General features: G+C 35.7%; 1 protein-coding gene across 1 annotated transcript in view; it reads right to left on the reverse strand.

The window, feature by feature from the left end:
* Positions 1 to 626: 626 nt before the first annotated feature.
* The window catches only part of THUMPD2 (THUMP domain containing 2), a 45,495-nt gene continuing 22,151 nt past the window's right edge, over positions 627 to 23,970 (reverse strand). Inside the window, exons 6-10 of the mRNA XM_003758340.4 lie at positions 20,498 to 20,585; positions 18,922 to 18,993; positions 15,114 to 15,228; positions 4,253 to 4,361; positions 627 to 2,234 (exon numbers count right to left, since the gene is read on the reverse strand). Of these exons, the coding sequence (XP_003758388.3) occupies positions 1,898 to 2,234; positions 4,253 to 4,361; positions 15,114 to 15,228; positions 18,922 to 18,993; positions 20,498 to 20,585 (721 nt within the window). The 3' untranslated portion in view covers positions 627 to 1,897. The remainder of the gene's footprint in view (positions 2,235 to 4,252; positions 4,362 to 15,113; positions 15,229 to 18,921; positions 18,994 to 20,497; positions 20,586 to 23,970) is intronic.

Raw genomic sequence — 23,970 nt, forward strand, 5'->3', positions numbered from 1 at the left:
TATAACTTTGAGAAGGGGAAGGATCTGCCTGATCTGATACTTTGTGGGGATAACATTTTAGAAGAGAGGGCCATTTTCTATGCTGTAATGAGGTGATGGAGATAAAATGTTATCTATTATTATATACATATACATGCATTCACTTTCAGCAGCGAGGTGGTACGGTAGCTAGAATATTGGGTCTGGAGACAGGAAGATTCATCTTTCTGACTTTACATCTGGCCTCAGACATTTAATGGCTGTGTGAGCCTGGGCAGGTCCCTTCACCCTATTTGCCTTAGTTCCCGATCTGTAAAATGAACTGGAGAATGAAATGGCAATCCACTCTATTATCTTTGCCAAACAAACCTCCAAATGGATCATAAAGAGTCAGAAATGACTGAAAATGATTAAACAACATTTACTTACACACACATGCGCATATGAATTGTCCTTTAAAGTGCTATACAATAGGTAACTGTGATTGTGTCAAACCTCAAAATGTTATTGTTGTTACTTGCACCCCAACGGGGAAGGAAGAATTTATTATTCTACATGTGTTTTAGTAATTAGACTACTGAATATACTCATTAATCAGAAAGGTTATTATCACTAAAAGTAAAATTTTCTCATTTCTCACAACTCTGAAAAAAATTTCTCACTCCTCTGAAAAGATGGTAAAGGGAAAAAATGGTGGTCTTTACATAAAATAGGTAACAATTGCACAATATTTTAAAAATAAGTTTTTTTTTTATTCTAAATGTACTGGCATTGCTAACATCTGCATGATCAATTTGCTGACAACATCTTTAATATGGGTGATACAATACAATGAAAATAATTCTCATTCTTACAAGGAAGGAAAATATAGGATATATGAAAATCTAAATTCATATCAAAACAGTTTCACAGTATAGTTTTCCATTTAAGAAAATAAGAATTTACATATTTATAAAATGAAATATAATCAAAATATCTATTCTGTGCTGTTATACTTGTTTACAATCTATTTAATTTGAATTACTAAAAATATTAAAAATCTTTATTTTTTTGAGGAAATGCCTGCCTAATAAAGAGGGCTTAAGTAGTTGCACCTCATATTTGGAGAGCACACCAGTGCCAGATCTTTAAAGTCTATCATTTACAAAATAATTTTTAAAGACATTTTAGTTAATACAAAACACTCTTTAATAAGAAAACCATTATGAAAGCAGACATTTTAAAGTGAGGATCTATGAATGAATGAATGAAATAGTGTTTAGTAAACACTTACTGTCCTCATCATGGGTATCTCGTATACAAAAGTGAGACTGTCCTGGCTTTCAAAGAACTTACATTCTAACTGGGGAAGAGACAGTCCATCAAAAGAAAGCTGCAGTGGGGATGCGAAGGTGGGGAAAACCTAAGAGGCTGAGCAGGGCAGGTGGCAAAGTCCAGCTGGTCCAGAAGTGACAGTAGCAGGTCAGACACAATGGGGGCATCAGGAGAGTGTAGATGCAAAGAAGAGGGAAGATCAGAAGGAAGGGGAGAGAACATGGATTATTAGCACCTACTATGTGCCAGGCATCCCTGGGAAGTACTTTACAACTATAACCTTAGGAGGTACTGATAGCCTGGATTGTAAAGCCCAGAAAGAAGAGAAGTGTGATTTCTATCTCAATGAAGTCATGTGAGCATTAAAGTATTCTGGATGGATTTGGAGCGACCATCCCCCGTAAGTTCAAGGCTTCTGTGGAGGAGGCAAGGAGGGAAGAGAGGAGGAGGAGGGTCATCCCAGGGGTGGCAGATCTTTCCCCTGCTCATGTCTGTGAAGCAATTTTAATGGAATTTACTTATGTGGATTGTTGTATGAAGATCATTGGTCTTCTACTAAGGTATATCTAAAATAAAAACTGCTAAACTTACAACCTGAACCAAATTAAAAAGGCTGCTGTAGTCCAGAAGCATGAATTTTCTTATATTTTGATATGAATGCCTCTGTTCTTCCAAGGCTAACTTTGTGGCATTCCATCTGCACCAAAGTGCCAAAAAGTGGCCTTTTGTCCAAACATTCTTGTCTGTGGTCTTGAAATAAAGATGAAACATTTTCTTGAATTCCATTTTTTTCTTCAGCATTCACATACTGGACAAATTTGAATTCATTTGTGTTGTCCTTACTGGAATTCCATATGATGTTACTTTCCTTATAATTTTGTAGGTACCTGTGGAGGTTTTCACTAAGCAATAATACAATAGTCCCTCCAACACAAAGGACTCTGTAACAAGAAAATATAATTGGTATGAACAATTTATTCTTATTTGGATACATACAACTGAGAAGACTATATATATGTATTTTCAAGTTAAAATTTAATTTTATCAACCTAAATTCTAGTAGCTAATTAGTTAAGATCTTCTATAATGTAGCACCATTAAAAACAAATGACCAAATTCACCATCATGAAATTCACACTAATTATCTATTTTCATTTTATAGAAAAGACAAATCAAATAATTAACTTACAGTCACATCCCAATAAATGCAGGTGCAAAGTACAAAATACATCACATGAGTCTAAAACACTTTGAAGGAATAAAATTTTAAGATTATGGGTGAAAGGGGACAGGATAAGTAGCATTATTTTAATTCTTGACTCTCTCTAATCTGGCTTCCAACCTCATCATTTAACTGAAGTTACTTTCACCAGAGTTACCAGTGATCTCTTAATTTGTCAAATCTAATGGTTTTGTCTCTGCTCTCACCTCTCTACATCCTCAGGCACTGTTGATGGTCACTTTCTGCCCTTAATATTCTCTTCTCTCTAGATTTTTGTGACACTGCTCTATCCCAAGCCTCCCATTATTATTAGGATGTGACAATATTCTCCTTACTCTCCCTCACCCTATATACCCAATCAGTTGGCAAATCGTAGTGTTTCTACCTCGAATATCTTTTTGCTTCTGACCCCTTTTCTCTGCTCACACGGAGCCCCTTTCACTTCACCTAGATTACTGCAATTGCTTCCTAATTGCTTTTCCCAGCTCAGTTTTCTACTAATCCAGACTAACCGCTGGCCAGTGATTTTACTTAGGAGCATAACTTACCCCAGGACTCCCTGTAGCAAAACATAAATGCTCTATGTGCTGCTTAATTTCTACCTCTGCTTCCTGGCCCTATTTCTCTATCCTCCAGGGTAACTGATCCTCCAGTTCCCAAGTCTGAGTCTTCATGCTGTCAGCCCCCCAACCTCTTCTTTACCTACACTTCAGGGAATCCTTTCAAAGACATCTCTCAAGAACCACCCTGTGCATGAAATCATTCTCAGTTCCCTCTTCTCTGCCTCTAGGATGTTAGGGTAACTCCAACCTACCTCATATTTAGCTACTTTGTATTTCTTTCCTTTATTCTATTCTTTATTCTTATTCTCTATTCTTTGTAACATAACTTGCCATCTTCCCCATTTGAATCTAAGTTGCTTGTCAGCAGGAACTGTTTTATTCATTGTATCTGTATTCTAGCACAGAGTTCCGCACATTTATTGCTTGGTTGTTCAGTCATGTCTGGTTCTATGTGAACCCACGGACATTACCATTCAGGGGTTTTCTTGGCAAAGATACTGGAGTGATTTGTATTTCCTTTTCCAAGGATACACAGCTTTATTGGTTGTGTCTGAGGCTAAATTTGAATTCAGATCTTCCTGAGTCCAGGCTCAGTGCTCTATCAACTGGGACATCTAGCTTTAGTTAGAACATGTTTAACTTTGAAATTCTAGAAAATGGCTATGGCAGACTCAGATTCAACCCATAAAATTGTAATGGGCTGAAAACTCTGAGCAGATACACTGAGGTCAGAGCACTTAAGGCCAATTACCAATTGGACAATACTCTATTAGTATATGCTTGGAGAAAGAATGGCCCTTCCTACTACATTGTGCAAGCTTGATCTGTTGTACAGGAGATTGGGTGGAGGAAGATGAGCGAGGGCGTGGAGTGAGAAAGTCAGAGTCACTCCTGATGGATTCGTGTCCCGATTGCTCTCACTTCGTGTCTCCATTCCGTTCACCTCCACAAAGAATAAAGATCAAGGACTTTTGCTTATCCTGACTCTGGCTGATTCTAAAGTATCCAAGGTGCTAATGTGGTCATCACATAAAATAATAGTTAAATAAAAATATTATAGAACTAGAGATCACTTTGCTAAATATCTCATTAAGTGATATATATTAAAATGAACATAAAGGCTAAACAATGTCTCTAAATATAACACAAAATAGTGAAAATGCATTATACTTGCCTTTCCATTTCATGAAGAATGCTTTTTATGTCTTTTCCTAGTTTAAATTTTTTCCCAAATGGAACATCGGAAATAATAACATCAACACTTTCAGAAAGTAATGGCAATTCTGAAAAATAAAAATCAAAAGAATTAAATTATTAGACACTATTGTAATTTAGAATTCAAACAAAAATAAAATAAATCTTCCAAGAATGGATTTTTTTTCTCCTAAATCCTATGCAATGAAAATTGGTGTTCATGACATTGTAGAAAGGAAAGATTCTTAAGTGACTCCAGAATCATCAAAGAAAAATGATTTCTGCATATGATTTTATATGATATTTATATAGTTTCTAGTAGAAATTACATGAATCGTGGGCAGAGAGTGAAGGATAATTATGTCATTTTGGAATATATGAGATAGGGGAAAGTAAAGACATATTTCAGCATGCATCTTCCTCCTTTCTTAAGTCTAGAATATTGCATTTACTACCAGGCATAATATAACATAATATAAAAACAGAAAGGATCAGCAAAATAAGATAACAAAATGAAAAAATATAATATAAGAACTACCAAAGTTTAGAATGAATTAAAACTGAAGGGGGAAAGCTGAGGGCATTAAAGTTTTTGTTTTGTTTTTAAGCTATATTAGGGAAGAACAGACAATTAAAGAAAGGCTAAGACTGTTTTGGGAAGCGTAAAATGATGAAAATGGATGAATGAGCAAGAAGATGCTACTCAATTATAATTTTGTTTTTGTTTTTTCTGTCAAGGAGAATGCACATTGGCCTAGAAAGGACAAAACAAATATTAGTAAGGTTATAACTGGGATAATTAAGAGACTTCCTTGTTACATAGGATGAATTTAATGACTGGGTCCTGTTAAAGAAGTGATATGTAAAATTATGATTGTTGAGCTGTTGCCAGTGATCTTTGAAAGATAAAAAACAAAAAATACCACAAGACTGCAAACAGCAAATATTTTAATGTTCTGAGAAAGAATGTATACAAAATATGGGCCAGTAACTCTGATTTTGATTGTTGGCAAAATACTATAGCATTTCACTTAAAGGGATGATTATTGTTTACCTTTTAATCCCCAAAGTCTAACATAATACTTGACATATTGTAGAACAGTGAATGGTACGGTACCTTACTCAACATTAACTAGTTCCAGAAGGCATGAGTAGCAAAAATGACCAGTACCCAGTGAATTTTTTCCATAAAGAAGACATCTCCAGTCTGCAGCCTAACTATCCCTCCTCAACTAATTCCCCAAAGGGGCATGTGGGGCTTCCAGCTTTGGAGAAACAAGGCAGCCCAGCCCTGCCCCACCTGACTCTTCTCTTCTTCAACCAATTCACTTTCTAAGAGGAAGTTAGACCTTTATACCCTCCCCTATCCATTCTATCTAAGGTTCCTTGGTGGTGGTGGGGGGGGGTGTCTCTGGATGGTGAGGCAGAAGCTATGGTCCTGTGCCCTCCACCACTACTGCCACTGTCTCCTTTGAAGTGGGCCACTACTGTTCAACCAAGACAACAATTAAGTGTGACTACAAGTGATGAAGCACTTTTTTCTCATTGAAATGCATCAAATAACTGAATTCAATGAGTTTTGAAGCAAATATGTGCTGAGGTGCCATTGTATTTAATAACTTCTTTCTGATTGATTGATCAGTGAAATATTTGAAGGGTTTTCATGTGGAAGATGGATTACATTGATCCTGTTTGGCCTTAGAGGGCAGATCTAAAAGTCAATGAAAAAAGTCTGAGGGATAGATTTCAGCTTGGGGGAAAAAAAAACTTCCTCACAATCAGAATGATTAAAAAATGTCATGAGATACTGAGTTCCTCCTCACTGTGGGGATTCCTGGTCAAATTCAGGTTGAACAAGATGGTCTCTGAAGCTCTTTCCAACTCAGGCTTTGTGATTTTGGATCAGCAAGGTAAAAGATTCCATAGAGAAAGAATTCTAAATCATGCTGGATTAGCTTTTAAAGCATGAACACGAGGTTTCTATTGGATTATCTTTCCCATTCTACAATAGTCCAACTTTGAGCTCACCTTCCCAGAAGAGTATAACTTGTCTTTAAACAGAATCTGGATGACTCTTCGATCTCATTCTATTCAACTCAACAAAAGTGAATAAGAAAGGAGAATTTAAACCTATTTCTATGTCCTACTTAAGATTCTAGATGCCCAAGTCAGAAATGTGAGTAAAAGGAAAAATAATGGGTTTAGGGATTGGTGCTTAAGTATCAATGTTTATCTTTATAGAAGTGAATAAGGTTATTACTTTATTCAACAACTGCTTAAGTCTCTGAGTACCTGAACCCATAAAATGCAGAACATAAAGAAATCTCTCAAAATATAAAGAGTTTTGATTGTGAGGTCATAAATCACCTGTTCTGGATAATACAAAGTTTGCCTGTAGCTAAGGAGATACAATCTTAAACAGAAACACAGTCCAATATATAAACTAGTAGATAAGTAAGAAGCATAAGCTGAGTGCATAAAACTGCTGGGAAACAACAGGATCTATAAACTGTTAAATGTCAAACAAATAGGTAAAAAATGTCCTCTCCTTCCCATGACTGCAGGATGATTCAGAGATAGGAAAAACATTTACATTTCGGAACCATGATACATGGGATGTGGGGAAAGGCACTTCATTTTTCTCCCTCTCTCAAAGGAAAAATGAGGAGACTAGCTAACTTTTGGAGATTAAGACTTCTGATGAATGTTTGGGTTCACCTTTATTCATTCAATACTCAAAATTCAAAAAGTATATTTGAAGCACTATCAGGTGCAGAATGTGATGAAGAACAGACAGAAAAGGCTTATGAGTCTTCAAAAGCTTATACTCTAATTAAGAAAATAAGATATGTACAAGTGGAAGTATTTTAACACAAACAGAATATAAGGGCTGAAGAGAGGCAGAAAATGATTCTAGAGTTCAAATGAAGAAAAAAAAAAAAACTGGATGGGGGAGGAAGATTCAGAGGAGGTTTCATGGTGGTAAAAGAATGACAGACTCTCAGAACTAAAGGGACATTAGAGATCATCTCTGGAAGATCTCTACTAAAAGAGGAGGGAAGCAATTACCTCCCAAGTCATTTTTTAGATATGTACTGGTAAATTTCTTATCTTTTATAAAATGTTGGCTTATTGCAACTTCCTTTCACTGCTATTGCAATGGCCTTCTAATTAATCATTTTCTCTGTCTCAATTCTCTCACCAATACAGTCCATTCTACTTAGCCAACTGTCAAAGAGAAAAATAGGAAATTACTATATTTTATTATAAAGTCTCTGGAATAGTGCTTGATCTGAGAGTTGGGCCAGATGCAGCAGCTGAGGACGATTATCTCCCCTCACCCAGGGCTATGAATTTCTTTATTTAAAGGCCCACAAAACAAAGTTTTTGTTTTTGCTATAGTCTGGCCCTCCAACAGTCTAAGGGACAGTGAACTGGCCCCCTTTTTAAAAAGTTTGAGGACCCCTTAATAACATAGAAGACTGAGTGAATGATGGTGTAATAGAAATAGTAAATCAGTAGGAAGAGTAGATTTAGTAGGAAAATAATAAGTTACACCTGAGATGCCTTGATTTTGATGGGCCAAAGGAATACCCACATGAATGGAGTGAACTGCCAGAGATGCAGTTCTGGAAGTCTAAGAAGTCAGGGTAAAAGATTGAGTTTTGGAAGCCATCTGCCTAGAAGCAGCAATTTATTGCGATGGGAATAAACTGGCAAATGAGAGTATAATGAGAGAAGAGATAAGACAGATAAAGACAGACCCATGGGGAACAAACCCATTAATTAACCCAGCTCAATGAGCTGGTAAAGAAAAAAGAGAAAGAAGTTGCCAGTAACAACTTATCTGGGCCATAAAGGATGACAGGTAAAATTTCAAAAGGTAGCTATGAGAAAGGAGAGAATAGGACAAGGAAGTTAAGGTATGAGGAACAGAAAAGAAAACAAAAACAAAAACAAACAAACAAAAAAAAAAAACCCAAGGCCTGATATTTGGAATGAATACTAGCATTTACATAGCATTTAAGTTTTACAAATCTCTTTACATAGATTGGCTCATTTGATTTTCACAACAATTCTATGATATAGATACTATTATTATTATTAGTTCTATTTTAGAGATTAGGAATCTGAGTCTGAGGGAGTTTAAGTGATTGGTCCAGGGTCATGCAGTTAGTGTTTGAGGCAAGATTGGGACTCAGCTCTAACTCCAAGTCCAGTGCTATCACTGGGTCACCTTGCTGTTTTTCTGGAGTGTGGCTGAGGGACAACAGCCATTTAGAATCTGAAATTGACAGTAAGACTACAGAATTAGTCTTTAAATGATGACACTTGATTTTTCCCCCCTCCAATATGCAATGCTTCCAAAATTATTTTTTTTATTTCGCTGAAATATTCTATAGATGTAAAAGGAAGAAGGATCATTTGATTTTTAAAATAAATTTAATAGTTTATAGATCCTAAGCCTAAATTAATGTTGTCTATATTTTTAGTTAATGAGTAAACTGAGTAAGTATACTCAATTGGTTGCAATATAAGTTATGTGAGGGGAAGTATTTTGAGATAAGACTGGCAAGATGACACTATGCAGAAATTTACTAAGGAATTTGCATATTTAGGATTTTTGGAGCTGAAAGAGGGACATTAGGGATAGATTCAGAAAAAGTAGTTTAAGTCTCTGGACCAGAGGCCCCTCATCTGTTAAATCTACCTTTAGTGCCCCTCTAGCTTTCAAAATCCCAAGTACATAAATTCCTTAGTAAAGCTCTCCATCCACAGCTCCTTCCGCATGCCAGGAAGTCTCAGGGGTTTGGGTTTTATCCCTTCCCAAGAGACTTTCCCTTGACAGAGGAGGTTAAACTTGAAGCCAATCCAAGACACCAAAACTCCACTTGTTTCCTATTTATTTATTAAACCCCAAATAGAGATAAGCCCTAAGCACTCTATTAGAGCTTAGAAACTACAAAAAATTAAATCTTTAATCTGTTAAACATCAAGAAATAGATCAGTAAAAGCCTTCCTCTCCTTTTCATGATGAATGGATATTTCAGTGATAGAAAAGAACTGTAAATTTTGAAACCTTATTGTATTTTGGGGGAAAAATGTAATTTTTCTTTGACTAATTCATTAGTAATCGGGGTGTCAACTTCAAGTGCCAAATTTTGTCTATATATACCTATCTACTAAACTGTCTTCAGTTCATTTCATATTTTCCTAAAAACAGTAGAAATCAAATCATCTAAGATACTACATAAAGTTGAAGGCAGATCTAGCTCCTTTGATAACTCAATTAGGACTTTTCAAGTAGCAGAATTCTGGGAGAACGTAACTGACTCTTATTTTGTTGTACATTTGTTATTTTTCTTCCTGTGTGATGTCTCTTTGACACAAATGTCTCCTTCAATACCTTCCAAAAAGATAACCAAAAAAAAAAAAATCAGAAGATTTCAATAGTTCAAGGAAGTCATTTCTTTTCTTTACCCTACCTAATAAGGCCCAAAATGTAGCAGGACCTTAACAAATGCTTATTAACTAAGAAGGTACAGTTCTCTTTGCCTACTGTAAATAGCTCTGCTAACAGGGACACACCTCAGTAATAATTCAAGTTTCCTCTTTTTGTTTTAATATATACCTTCTCATGTCTATATGACTCTTTTGCTACTCCCTCTCTGGGTTGTGTAGTTCAGGAGAAAATACATTCACACAATCATCTGAAAAACTGTAAGACACAAATGTAGCACCTACTGATGACATATGCATGTCACATGTGAATGCATAACCTGTAGTTTACGTGTCCTGTCTATAGTCTATGTTGGCTTATTTGGGCAGTAGCAGGCAAGGACCTCAAACATTCTTGTGATAAGCACTTGTTCTTTGCTAAGGATTCAAAAACAAAGGTGAAACATTCATTTTTTGCTGTAGTTGACTTTTTTAAAAAATTAATTTTGTAGTTTTCACTTTTTCTATTAGTATTAGTACAAGTTGTATTTCTTATATTGCAGAAGGAGCTCTCATGAGATTATCTTTAGTAGCTTCCCAGAGTAACCAAAATGATTTTTTTTAGTACTTTCCAAAAAACTTAACAGTCTTCCTAAGGGTGTGGGATGGCTTAGCTAGAATTTTAAATTAGTTTTACATAATCAAATGCTAACAAGCACAAACAAATGCTAACAAAAGCACTCTTTTATAAATCTTGTGATTTAGAAGAGAAAAAGATCAATTAATATGCATTTTGGAGATGATAAAGATGTTTTACATGAAATAGATAATACCAATGAAAGATATTTTGCTGAATTGAATCTAGAATTGAATTTAGCTAAATTGAATTTTTTTAGATAAGTTTTCTGATATGGACAATTTGGTTCATGTTTTAGAACAAGAAATATCAGACTACTTATAAGGTTCCTTTTACAGATGGAAATATAGATATATGTGTATATGTATGACATATATGCCTATATATATTATATGTATTTGTACACATATATTTGTGTGTGTGAGTGTGTGTGTGTATATATATATATATATATATATATATATATATATATATATATGCATACTTACTTACCAAATGCAAGAGTGCTATAGTGTCTGGCCCATGATAGACACTTAATACTTGTTGATTTGATTCATCCATTAAAAAAAAAATCTTCCATAGCAAGTTTGCCCAGGGCACTGTGATGGTTGTCTGCTGGGTTGTGTTTATTTTTATTTTTATTTTTTCCTGTCCATTTATTTTAGAACAGTTCAATCTCTTTTATGTGCTATGGCTTTCCATAGCCATATTTGAGTCAGGTAACTATATTTGGCTTATTTTTTCAAAGAATAAGCTGGGGGCTTTTCTTCAGATTCACAATATACTTATATATATGTAGGGTACACAAAAGTCTCAGTGCATATACACACAAACACACATGCACACAGAAATACATATGTACACAGTGAACATGCATATGTATTCCAACCTTGGGCAGTTGTAAGTAAATTGCACTAAGACTTTTGGGACACTCTGACTATATCTGTAAATATATAATTAGTTTAAAAAACCACACAAACCCACAGATTATTTATATAAATAATATAAATAACTGCTGAAAACTTTCACAGGGGACTAGGAAGAATCTCTATGGAACATTATAAAAAGATAGGTCAAGCTAACAAACATTAATTAAGTGTCTCCTATGTGTCAGACACTAGGAATAGAAAGAAAAGTAAAAATCAATTTTGCTCTCAAACAGCTCATAATCTAATGGGGGAGACAACACATAAACCACTATGTGCAAGCAAAATTCATGTAGAATAAACTGTAGGTAATCTCAGTGGGAAGGCATTAGTACTAAGGGGACAGGGAATGGGATTTTAGCTGAGACTTGAAGGAAGCCAGGGAGTGAAAGAGAGCATTGTAGATATGGGATTCAGCCACAGAAAATGTAAGGTGAGTAAGCTGTAGACTGAATAGATCTAGTAGACAGAGAAGATCTACTTATGTTGAGGAGATCAATCATGAATGTATTTCTGTGCCAATATACTGCAATTTTCATTCCTGTGTATTTTGTGCCACTTTGTTTTGTAGATTCAGAGAAAGGAGAGCAAAAGTCAATGAACAGAAATCACAGAGAAGTCCCATGTCACTACCTGTGTGCTGGACAGCCCCATCTGGAGGAAAGGAGCTTAAACACAGTCAGCACCAAAACCCAATAGTCGGAGGTGTTCATAAATGAAAAGATTGTTTTGTAGATCAGACAACTATGTGAAGCCTCCTTAAGCCATTTCATTTGATCCTTATTCAAAGCAGGAATTGTGTCTAAAAGGTCCCAGAGAAGTTGTCGTTTGGCTTTTTTGTTCCAAAGACCTCCAATTCTGGAAAATTCACTAATGCTAGAGGAATCCCATTCCATTTCTGACAGCTCTTAAAAGAGCAATAATAAGAGCAATAACAATAAGTATTTATATAGCATTTTGAGATTTTCAAACCATTTAAATAGTATTAATTCATTTTATCCTCACAACCATCGTGGGAAGTAAATGATACTACTAGTATTCGCATTTTCCAGATGAAGAAACTGGGGCTGAGTTTAAGTGTCTTGCCCTCAGTTACACAGCTAATGAATATTTGAGACAAGATTTGAAATCACTTGAAATCTTCCTGATTCCAAGCCCAACATAACATCTAGCTGTCTTTAACTGTTAAGACATTTTTTACTTATATTGAATTACAATCTACTTCCCTATAATTTCCACTTAATGGTATTAGTTCACTTTACTGGGGTTTGATGGAATAAGCTTAATCATTTTTCTACATGAAGATCCTTCAAGTATTTAAAGACAGCTATCATGTCCTTTAAAAAAATCTTTTCTTCTCTCTTAAATGATTCTCAAATTAACATACCTAAACTAAATCTCTGTATTGCCTATTTCTGAGTCCCCTCAGTGTCCCAAGAATCTGCCTCCCCATGGTCCAGTCTATCAATTTCTCCTTTAAAAATGTTTTGTCCAACATTGGACAAAATACCTGCAATGTAGTTTGACCAGGGAAAATTACTCTACAACTATAAAATTAGCATTTGTTTGGTTGTCACATCACAATGATTCATACTGAGCTTGCAGACCACTAAAAGCCCTATTCTTTTTTTACATAAATTATTTTCCAACCAAATTATTCTCTACGCATCTTGTATTTTTAGAGGTGATTTTTAGAAATCCAAGCACAGAACTTTGCAGTCATATCTATTAAATTTTGTTTTGACCTTCCAGTCTTTCACAATGTTTTTGGATCATGATTTCATCATCTAGTGTATTAGCTATCTCTCTTTGCTTTGTCTCATCCATAAAATTAATAAGCATGCATATGATCTATGGCTTTATTCAAGTCACTGATTAAAATGATCAAAAGAGAAGGGTGAGGCAGTAAATTCTTCATTACTGGAAGTGTTTCAGTTGAGGCCGAAAGAAAACCAGTCAGGGATATTGCTTAACAGAATCTAACCTGAGGTGTGAGGCTGGATTAGATGAGTTCTATGGACTCTTCCAACACAAACATTCTGTAAGACCTAATCTCTAGTTCTATTACTCTAAGTTACTTTTTTGCTGATAAATTTGAATATGCAACTGGTTTGGTAATTTCTTTTTACCATAGAACTATCAAGAGAGGGAAAAAAAGATTAAATACACAAAATGTGCTAAAGTTATTGGAAGGGCCAAAGAAGAACTACAAAACATTATGAAATACAAAATGGATAATTTTGATTATATTAAATTAAATTAAAAAGTTTTTGTACCAAAAATCCAATGCAGGCAAGATTAGAAGGGAAGCAGAAAACTGGGAAAAATTTTTACATCTGATAAAGGCTTCATTTTCAAAATATACAGAGAATTGACTCAAATTTATAAGAATACAAGCCATTTTCCAATTGATAAATGGTCAAAGGCTACAAAACAGTCAATTTTCAGATGAAGAAATTAAAGTCATTTCTAGTCATATTTTTAAAATGCTCTAAATCACTACTGATTAGAGAAATGCAAATTAAGACAACTCTGAGGTACCAATTCACACTTCTCAAATTGACTGATGACAGAAAAAGTTAATTATAAATATTGGAGGGGATATAGGAAAATTGGGATACTGATATATTGTTGGTGGAGCTGTGAACTGAACCAATCACTCTAGGTCCACAATTTGGACTTATGTTAAAAGGGCTATCAAACTGCATACCTTTTGACCCAGCAATGTCTCTATTGGTTCTGTATTACAAAGAGATCATAAAAAAGGAGGAAAGAACCTACATGTGCAAAAATATTTGTAGCAACCCTTTTTGTAGTGGCAAAGAACTGGAAAGTGAGTGGCTGCCCATCAACTGGAGAATGGCTGAATAGGTTATATATGTGAATGTAATGGAATATTATTGTTCTATAAAAACGATAAGCAGGATAATTTCAGAAAAGTCTGGAGAGACTTGCATGAACTAATGGTAAGTGAAGTGGGTAAAACCAAGAGAATATTATACACAGCAACAAAAAAGATTATGCGATGATCAACTGTAATGGATATGACTCTTCAACAATGAGGCGATACACGCCAATTGCAATAGACTTGTGATGGAGAGAGTCATCTGCATCCAGAGAGAGGACTGTGGAGATTGGATATGGATTATAACATAGGATTTTCACCTTTTTTTGTTATTGTTGTTTGCTTGCTTGTGTTTTTCTTTCTCATTTTTCCCCCTTTTGATCTGATTTCTCTTATGCAGCATGATAAATGTGGAAATATGTTTAGAAGAGTTACACATGTTTATTACTTGCTATTTAGGGGAGGAAGAAGATGTGGAAAGAGGATAAAAAATTTGGAACACAAGGTTTTGCAAGGATGAATGTTAAAAACTATCTTTGCATGTATTTTGAAAAATAAAAAGCTACTATTATAAAAATAAATTTATTGGAAGATATTCAATTGTTGTTCTTTTGTTTTCTTTTTAAAATCTATTCTAAGTGATATGTGATTTTAAGAAAAAAATTTAAATCCATTAAATGTGTTTTCAAACAGGCTTGGACATATTTACGTAGGCCTTAGATTACTTTTCTGAATGAACATGTAGGAAAAATTGCTGATTATTTGAATGACACTTCCCAAAAATTAATCACTTGAAGAATATTGTAATCTCTTTTCTCTTACTCACTACAATCACTGAGGTGAACTAAGCATAAATACAATGCTTTTGATTCCTTAAGAAATCTGCTTTTTGAATTACATATAGAAAATCAATTTTGCTTAATAATATCCTACCACCAAAAATGCACTTAACTATGTCATAATTCTCATTATATTTGTATTTGGAATAGCTTACCTGTTACAGAGAACTTGAGCAATTCTATCCTGTCCATGAGACTAGCAGATTTCAGATTGTCATAAGCACCTAGTAATTGTGAATCACTTACATCAGCACCCAAATAATAGGCATTCTGTGAAGAAAAACAAATTTTGAATAAGTAAAATTATGAAATATTTTGCTTATTTAAGTAAGTCTATTTCTATTTTCTTAAATGACAAAAGAGCAAAATCTATTTTAGCAAAATTCAGGATGCTTCAAAAAAAAGCCTGATGTTAATGCAAAAAAAAAAAAAAATCATTTTGATGTGTTAATGGTACTGTTAACAATATATTATAAAAACTCCATTGGTTAAGTAGGATATCTGACAGAAAGGGAAGTCTAGTCACAAAGGGTATCATGGCATCTTCAAGAACACGGTATGCCACAATAATTTTCTTTTCTTTTTTAATAGGGTTGTTAGAATGATACATCAAAAATGAAGTAGAGAGAGAGGTCTAAACCAGATTAAAATGTAGTTGGGAAATATTTAACCAAATGATGTTATGGGCCAGAACTCTGAACTTGAAACAAGGATTCTTATAAGGTATAAGCTAAGTGGAATTGATGAAACAATGGTTATCTAGTTTAGCATGGTGCTTAATAGTTCTCTAAGTTCAGTATGATTGATTTAATCTTACAACAAATAATAGTTTCCTAGTGATATAACGATTGGTTTATGCTCATTATAGAACATATAAGCTGAAAGTCTCAGCTAGGTTCATTCAGAGGCAGAGGCAAAGAAGACAAGGGAACTGGAGGCAGGAGCTTAAGTTCTCAGAGGGAAGGAGATAGAAATTCATTTTGACCTTCGGTCAGGCACCTGGTGGTAGGCTCTCCTCCTGCATTTCTCCATTGAGACCAAGGCAGGTCTGAAAGGCTCTCCAGAAAGCTACCCAGCCCCAGGAAGGAGATAATAAAGAATCTGGACTTTAACACCTGGCTGTTCTTGTGGTCATTACTCTGCTGAAACAAAGGCTGCTTCCCAGAGACCCCAAGAAAACCGAACCAAGAATATTACAAAATAAAAATAATATAGTGGAACACAGATCATGTTATTATGTGGTTTTATATGGGGCTGTAGGGATCTTTATGCAGAGTTTAGTGGCCCTGATTCTATTTGAATTTGAAACTACTGCTATAGATAACAATCTACCTAGACTTAGTAAATTGTCAGACAAAATCTCTCATTCTGTTCTTGCAGACAGGATGACAGCAGACTTGGCAGTAGACTGGTACAATTAAGCAGATTCAGAACTGATTGAATGGCCAGACCTGAAGACCAGTCATAAATAGTTCAGCCTCAACACAGGCTTCTGGAGGGCTTAAGGCAGGGGTGCTCAAACTTTTTAAATAGGGGGCCAGTTCACTGCCTCTCAGACTGTTGGAGGGCCGGACTATAGTGAAAATAAAAACTTTTTTTTTGTGAGCCTTTAAATAAAAAAACTTCATAGCCCTGGGTGAGGGGGATAATCATCCTCAGCTGCTTGCATCTAGCCCATGGGCCTTAGTTTGAGGACCCCTGGAAGGTATTCTTATCAATCATCTGGGGAAAGCCAATAAGATAATGCTCATCAAATTTGCACATGACATAACGCTAGGATAGGTATATACCAAACTGTGGGCCAATGTCAAAGTCTAAAAATGTAAAAATGAATCAAATAGTAACATGTCTTAAAAAAGAGTGTAAGATTTCTGTGAAGGGGAATTGTTTTGGGGAAACTGCTCTGAAGTCAGAGGGCCTGAGATCCATTTTTCACTCTGTCATTTACTACCTGGGTAACTTTGGCGCAGTGATTTTCCCTCTCTTGGGCTTGGTTTTTTCATTAAAAAAAAAAAAAAAAAAAAAAAGGGCTAGACAAAACCAGGGATTCTTCACTGGTCCGTGAGGTAGATTTAAAAAAAAATACATACATACATATATACATTTATATGTGTACACACACACACACATATATGTATATCTCAAACAATTAAAATATGCTGGAGCTACAAATAGAATTGTATAGAATTTATCAGTAACTACAATAAAAGACTACAGTATGGATAATATATTCCAACAAACTAAAAAAACTAGGACTGTGGCAAGATGGGTTCATATGCTTGCTGTGTTCTCATCTGGTCAGACCTCATTTGGGGTACTGTGTTTAGTTTTGGGCACCATATTTTAGGAAGGACATTGAAAAGCTACAAAGAGTTAACAGGAGGTCAACCAGGAGGGTGAAAAGCTGTGAGATAATGCTACTGGCTAAATCAACCAAAGTTTGACCTAGATAAGACAACTCAATCCATCTTCCACTCAATTGCCAAAGTGATATTCTTAAAGCATAGGTGTGACCATGTTACTTGCCTGCTCAATAAGCTCTAGTGGCTCCCTATTACCTTTAAAACCAAACCTAAATTCCACGACTGGGTATTAAAGCCCTTTATGGCCGGGTTTCAACTTACCTTTCCAGTCTTGTGACATCACTTTCTCACAATCATTATTCTAGTCAAACTAATTTTCTACCTGAGCCTTCCACAATTTACTTCTCATCTTCCAGACTTTTCACCAACTGTCCCCTGTGAGTAGGACACACACCTTCTCCACTTTACCTCTTAGAATATTTACTTTTTTTCAAAACTCAGTTCTGACATCATATCCAGCATATGGTCTTTCCTCATTCCTCAGGTGCTACTGTCTCTTCTTTAAATAATTTTGCAGCTATTTTGGGGCACATTACTTCCCCTTCTAGAACATAAGTTAGCAGATAGCAGGAGTCATTTCCTTCTTGTCTTGTGCCTCCACTGCCTAGCATAGCTCCTGGTACGTAATGGCCATTTCAAATATGATTGTTATCTTCAAGTATTGTCATGTGGAAGGAAAAGCACATTGATGCTACTATTACTGATGTAAGCATATTATCCTACAATATTATAAACTCCTTGAAGTAAGGAACACAGACACACACACACACACACACACACACAAACCCTACTACCTAGAATAATAGTACTTTTCACTAAGTGCTTAGCAAAGGTTTGCTAAAATGGATTTTTGAAACATTTGTATATTTTTCCTAAAATAGTAAAAGAAACAGATAATTTAATCATTTAATGCATTAATATTTATGCCTTGCTTCCATAAGAACTCATTACCTGTTATTGCACTGTAATAGGTTCCATAAAAGGTGTAGGAGAAGTAAAATACAGTACCTGCCTGAGACCCATAATTGAATTAGAGACAAGTTATATATATGCAAAACAACCAAAGAAGAATTGGAAAGCAACATATACATATAAGCTTAAAATAATGTGGCATGTAATTTATCTAATTTTTTATTAGTTTATTTATAGATAATATTCATTTTAGTTTGTATTTTCTCTGTAGGGAAGAGGAAATATCTTAAGAATGACAAATATGCTATGGCTATGAGCTACGGGTGTGGAGTGAGTAGAGCTGGATTCAATTCTTGCACTCCTGGGAAGAATTATGTGTCACTTTGGAAAGGCCAGTGAAGCTCTTTGGTGATAAGCTTCCTCTTCGGTACAGGGAAGGTATTGGACTAAACGACCTCACTCTAAATTTTTTTTTTTAATGAGGAATTTACCTATACCTAATTGAGAATGGTCACAAAGAATTGTATTCATGCAAATGTCCCTGTAATGGACAGAAAGCTGGTCTCAGAGTTAGTCAGGTCTGTGTTCGAGTCCTGTCTCTAACATACATGCTGTTTGAACCTGAGCCAATCACATAACTTTTCAGTGGCCTTTTCTAGTCAAAATCCCACTTAGCTTTAGAACTTACAGGCCATTCTTTGGCAGCTTCCAACAGAATCGTTCCAAGTCCACACATTGGATCCAAAACGACTGCACCAATCTGCAGAAAGAAAAACTGATTTGGGGATGACAGTCATAGCAGAGAAATACCCACATTTATAACTCCAGTGGCAGTACACAGAAACAACACAGACAGAAATTAACTTTGGGGAAAAGCACTACCAATGAGAGGAACCAGGAAAGGCCTCCGGTGGGTAAGGGGCATTCTCCTAAGCGTTGAAGGGAGCCATGGACTCCAGTGGTAGAAGTAAGGAGGGAGGACATTTCAGGCACAGAGAATAACCTGTACAAAAGTGCAGAGGAGATGGGGTGTTGTGTATGTGGAATAGCCAGTGGACCAGTTGAGTGGAATGGAGCTCACGAGGACATTTCAGTGTGTGCATACATGTGGGCAATAAAGTGAAATAAGTCTGTAAATCGACTAGAGCCAGATTACAGAGAGTTCTAGAGGGCAACAAGGTAGTGCGATGGCCAAAGCACTAGGCTGGGAAATAGGAGGGAAATTCAAGTCCTGTTTCAGATACTTCCTAGCTCTCTGATCCTGTGCAAGTTGCTTAAAGTCTGCTTCCCTTGGTTTCCTCAGCTGTAAAATAAGGATAATCAGAGCACCTCCCTTGTAGGGTTGTTGTGAGGATCAAATGAGATGATCATTGGAAAGTAGAGAATGCTAACTGTTGTCATTAAGTATCAAGCACAGGAAGCAAACAAGAACCACATGAGTGAATCTGGGCAGCCAGGTACAAAATGGATTGGAGAGGACAATGGTAGACTTTATCATGAGGAGGCTATCCCAGCACTTGAGGAGCTGGAGTGATAGCCATCTGAGGGGAGAGAAGGGAGAGATGCGGGAGGTAGAGAGCAAGAGCGGCAGTTGGTGGTTCTGCAGGATGCCCTTCCTAGTGCTTGCCCTGAGAGCCCTCCTCAGACACTGGGTAAGTCACCTAACCTGTCTGCCCTAGTTTTCTCAAATGTGAATGGGGAGACTATCAACATCAACCTTGTAGGGTTGTTATGAGGATTAAATGAGGTTATGTTTGGGGAAATTAAGGCAAATAGTGGTTAAATGAATTAATCAAGTAAGAAGGCCCAATGAGGATTGAGTAAGAAAATGTAGTAGACCCAGACAGCATCATAGAGTGCCTCCTCTGAAGGTATTCAGCAGCATCAGGAGATGAAGGAAAAAATGAGACAGGGAAGGAAATGATCTAGGACTGGTTAGTGAAAAGAGACTATTTCTTTTTATGCCAGGAAATTAAAGGAACAGAATATATGATTCCAGATACTAAATATTCATGTTTTTGAGAAATATTAGATGATATGAGAAAGTCTGAAATTATCTTTACTTTTGCCTATTCCAGGAATGAATATTCTGAGTTTACTAAAATGTACAAATTAAATACTTCTTACCTAGGGGACAGAGATGAGGACCAGTGTGGTGAATTTTATTTCTCCATTAAGTATCAAAGTATATTTCTTGTGCTCACTTTTGAAATTTTAAATTTTCATATCAAAAGCAAATTTACAACAATGACATTTTTCCTTACATTGATTTCAGCAAGAGATGCCATGGTCCAAGCTATAGTAGAACGAAGTCCGGCCACCTTGATGTAAGCTCTGCTTGCCAAAGGAAGCCTACCAAAAATTTGGTCATAGGGTTAACAAGATTGGGTGCCAAATTAATACACATTAATGAAAATGTAAAGTAAGGAAAAGAACGTGTTCTCATATGTTCAGACATGTAATAAAATGTTTAAGACAGTATGCTGTTTCTAGTTTTATAATATACATACATTTGTTACATGGAAGAATTGATCTTGAAGCATGATAGATAGCTGAGTTTTCTAGCCAACTGGAATTGATGAGGTAGGCAAAATGGAAGAGTAAAAGGAATATTGAACTAGCTTCTGGTTTCTTGTTCCAGAATGGCCACTTACTAGCTACCAAACCCTGAATTTTCACATGCTTTTTCTGCTGATGAGTTCATTCCCCTGTTCATATAATATTGAGGCCACTTCTAAAGGTCTTAATGACTTTCAAGATCTCCAATGAGGCTCAGAGAATCATAGACTTAGAGTTGAAAGGAACGCAGAGGTTAAGAGCTGGAATTTGAATCAGGCTTATAACTTCCAATAGAGTTCTCCTACCTAACCCCTGCAAGGAAGACCCCACCCCTCCTGAACCTGATGAGCACGAAGAAAGTCTTTTCTTTTATCAAACCTGATTTTGCTTCTGAAAATTCAACCTACAGTTCCTTCACAAGCCTTTAGGCCTGAGCACACAAGTCTAAACCCTCCTCCAAGAAGCAGCTCTGTAAAGCTTTGAAGCCAGTCATTTATTGTGTCTCTCACAAAGTCTCTCCTCAAGGCTAACTACCTGAGGGTCACTATTTGAGGTCAGCCATTTGACCAGTTCCCAACCTTCCCAACTGCACTGTCATCTCTCTCCCATCCATCTACCTTTTCCCCAGAGTTCTACCCTCTAAGTCACAGTTCCCTGACCTTCTTTAATGGTTCTAAACTCTTATCCTTCTCTTCCTCATCCTCATGTCTTTGCCACTGGATGTTCTCCCTACTGCTGATGTTCTCCCTCTTCATCTCTATGCCTCATAGACTCCCTAATTTCCTTCAAAGCTTAGTTTAAGTGCTGCTTTCTCAATGAAGACTTTCCTGATCCCCCAGGGGGCTTTGTCTTCACCTTTATTTATTTTGAATGTGTTTCTATATGTTCATGTCGTTCTACTGATAGAATGTAAACTTCTGGAGGGCAGTGATGGGTTCATTTTTGTCTTGAGGGCTTAGCACGGTGCCTGGTACATAGCATGTTTTTAAAAATGCTTGTTTCTTGCTTGACTTATTCTTGACAAAGTCATTCTGGCTCTCTTTAGTCACTGCCTCCTTTTCTAGATTTTCACTAAAACTCCTTTAATAATGAATTTTAGAATGCTGCTAGGTATAAAATACTTAACCACAGAGTTAGCTATTATTGTTATAATTATAATTATAATTTTAAAATGAAGTCTGAGAGGCAGAATTTAAGCTCAGGCCTTCCTAATTCGGAGTCCAGTCTCCTATAAACTGTGCCAGCAGGTTATAAAATACTTTATAAAGAGAGTGATAAAGTAATAATGTTGCTACATATAATACTGAATGTGATATTATATTACCTTACAAAGTTTTTAAAAGTCCTACACAAATCTAAGACATTTTTTCTTTCAATAAACTCTATTCTTAAAATTTTAATTTTTTTGGAGGAAATACTTATAGAATTATACATTTTCCTGTCTTCCTACAGAGCATATGCTGCACCTAGTTTGACCTTTTCTGGATAACACAGTGTGATAATTATGACTATATGACACTTCCTGTTCTCAGATGAACTGAAACATCTGGCTGAATGAGCACTGAACACTTAGTAGTTACTTTGAAACTTGTTTTTTTTCTTTAAAGTGCTAGGTGCAACAAGTTTATATTTTTCTCATAAAGACAAATGAAGGCTATGCAACCCTACAGCTTTAAGGTATAAGATAAGATTTCTGCAAAACAAATTCAAGTTTTGATGACTATGCAGTAATCCCCCAAATGAAGCTCACTGCCTAAAAAAATGCATCATTTTCTTTTCTTCTTACTGTCATCAGTGTTGGCTGAATTATCAGCATTTAAAACTTGAGCTATATTTTTGTATCACTAAGATGAGTGACCATCAGTACCTGTCAGTTTTAATTCATTCTCGTATGTCACTTTACAATAACTTTGTTGACTTGATGTGAAGAAATAATCCTCACTATTTCAACAATTTGTGCAAGATTGTTTTGGGAAGGATTTATTATAATGTCCATTAATTTTTCATTAAAAGAAAAAGATAATTCTGTAACTACAGACACTAGGATACCATTTTCTCCAAGCTTTTCTTAAGGTTAGGATTCAAAAAAGGGAAGAAATTGGATTACATAAACTATAGACCAATGAGTTAGATATCTACCCATGGCAAAGTTCTAAAATAAGTTAGCAACTGGGAACTTTTGTTAAAGGAAAAGAGTAGCATATTTTAACAAGGTGTGCTACCTCTTTCCTCTTTTAAATGAGTTTACTGATTTAAATACAGGCTATAATTGAACATGGGCACTACTACCCAAAACGAAATATTTTGGAGAAAAATATATACAGCAGCAAGTAAAACACATACAAAGTTAGTGAATAAAAATCATATACTTACTATGAAAAAATATAAAATTAGTGAAGGGCAAAGGAGTCTTGAAACTGCTCAAAGTGGGCCCAAGGGAAGGAGTGTTGGCAAGAAGCAGGTACTGCTGGCAAATTCAGAGAACCTCATTGAAGTAAGGAATGTTTTTGAAAAGATTTGTTATTGCTATTGTTCAGTTGTGTCCGACTCTTTAACACCCCCTTTTTAAATTTTTTTTTTTTTTTTTTTTTTTTTTTGCAGGAGAGGGGAAGGGAAGGAGAAATTTCTTGGCAAAAATATTGGGCCAGTACACTGTTTCCTTCTCTAGTAGACTAGGCAAACAGAGGTTAAATGCCTTGCTCAAGGTCAAACAGTTAGTGATGCTTGTAGCTAAATTCAAATTCAGGTCTTTCCGATTTGAGGCCCACTGAGCTAGCTAGCTGCCTCCAAGGCAAATAGACTAAGTGACTTGCTCAGGGACTTATAGCTGGTGTCTGAGACCACATCGGAACTCGGGTCTCTCTGACTCTGTGTCCAGTGCTCTAGCCACTGAGCAATAACAGCTTCTTTTAAAAGAGTAGTAGGAACTAACTGAAATTGTAAATTTCCTTTGGGTAAGGACTAAAAAACTTAAAAAAATTTTTTTATGTGTCTAACATGTGCATGAATCACACATAATAGCTGATGAATATTTGTTGAATTGAATGAAATTAACTCTATTTAAGACCTCTCTGTCTTAATGTAACAAACTAGGACAGGAAGACAAAAACACAAAGGGAGCATCAGTGTAAATTGCTGTCTGGTTTTCTTATAAGTTTGCTTTGGGGGAAAACATGAG

Source organism: Sarcophilus harrisii, chromosome 2 (genome assembly GCF_902635505.1).
Source record: "Sarcophilus harrisii chromosome 2, mSarHar1.11, whole genome shotgun sequence".
In the NCBI taxonomy this organism is placed as follows: domain Eukaryota; kingdom Metazoa; phylum Chordata; class Mammalia; order Dasyuromorphia; family Dasyuridae; genus Sarcophilus; species Sarcophilus harrisii.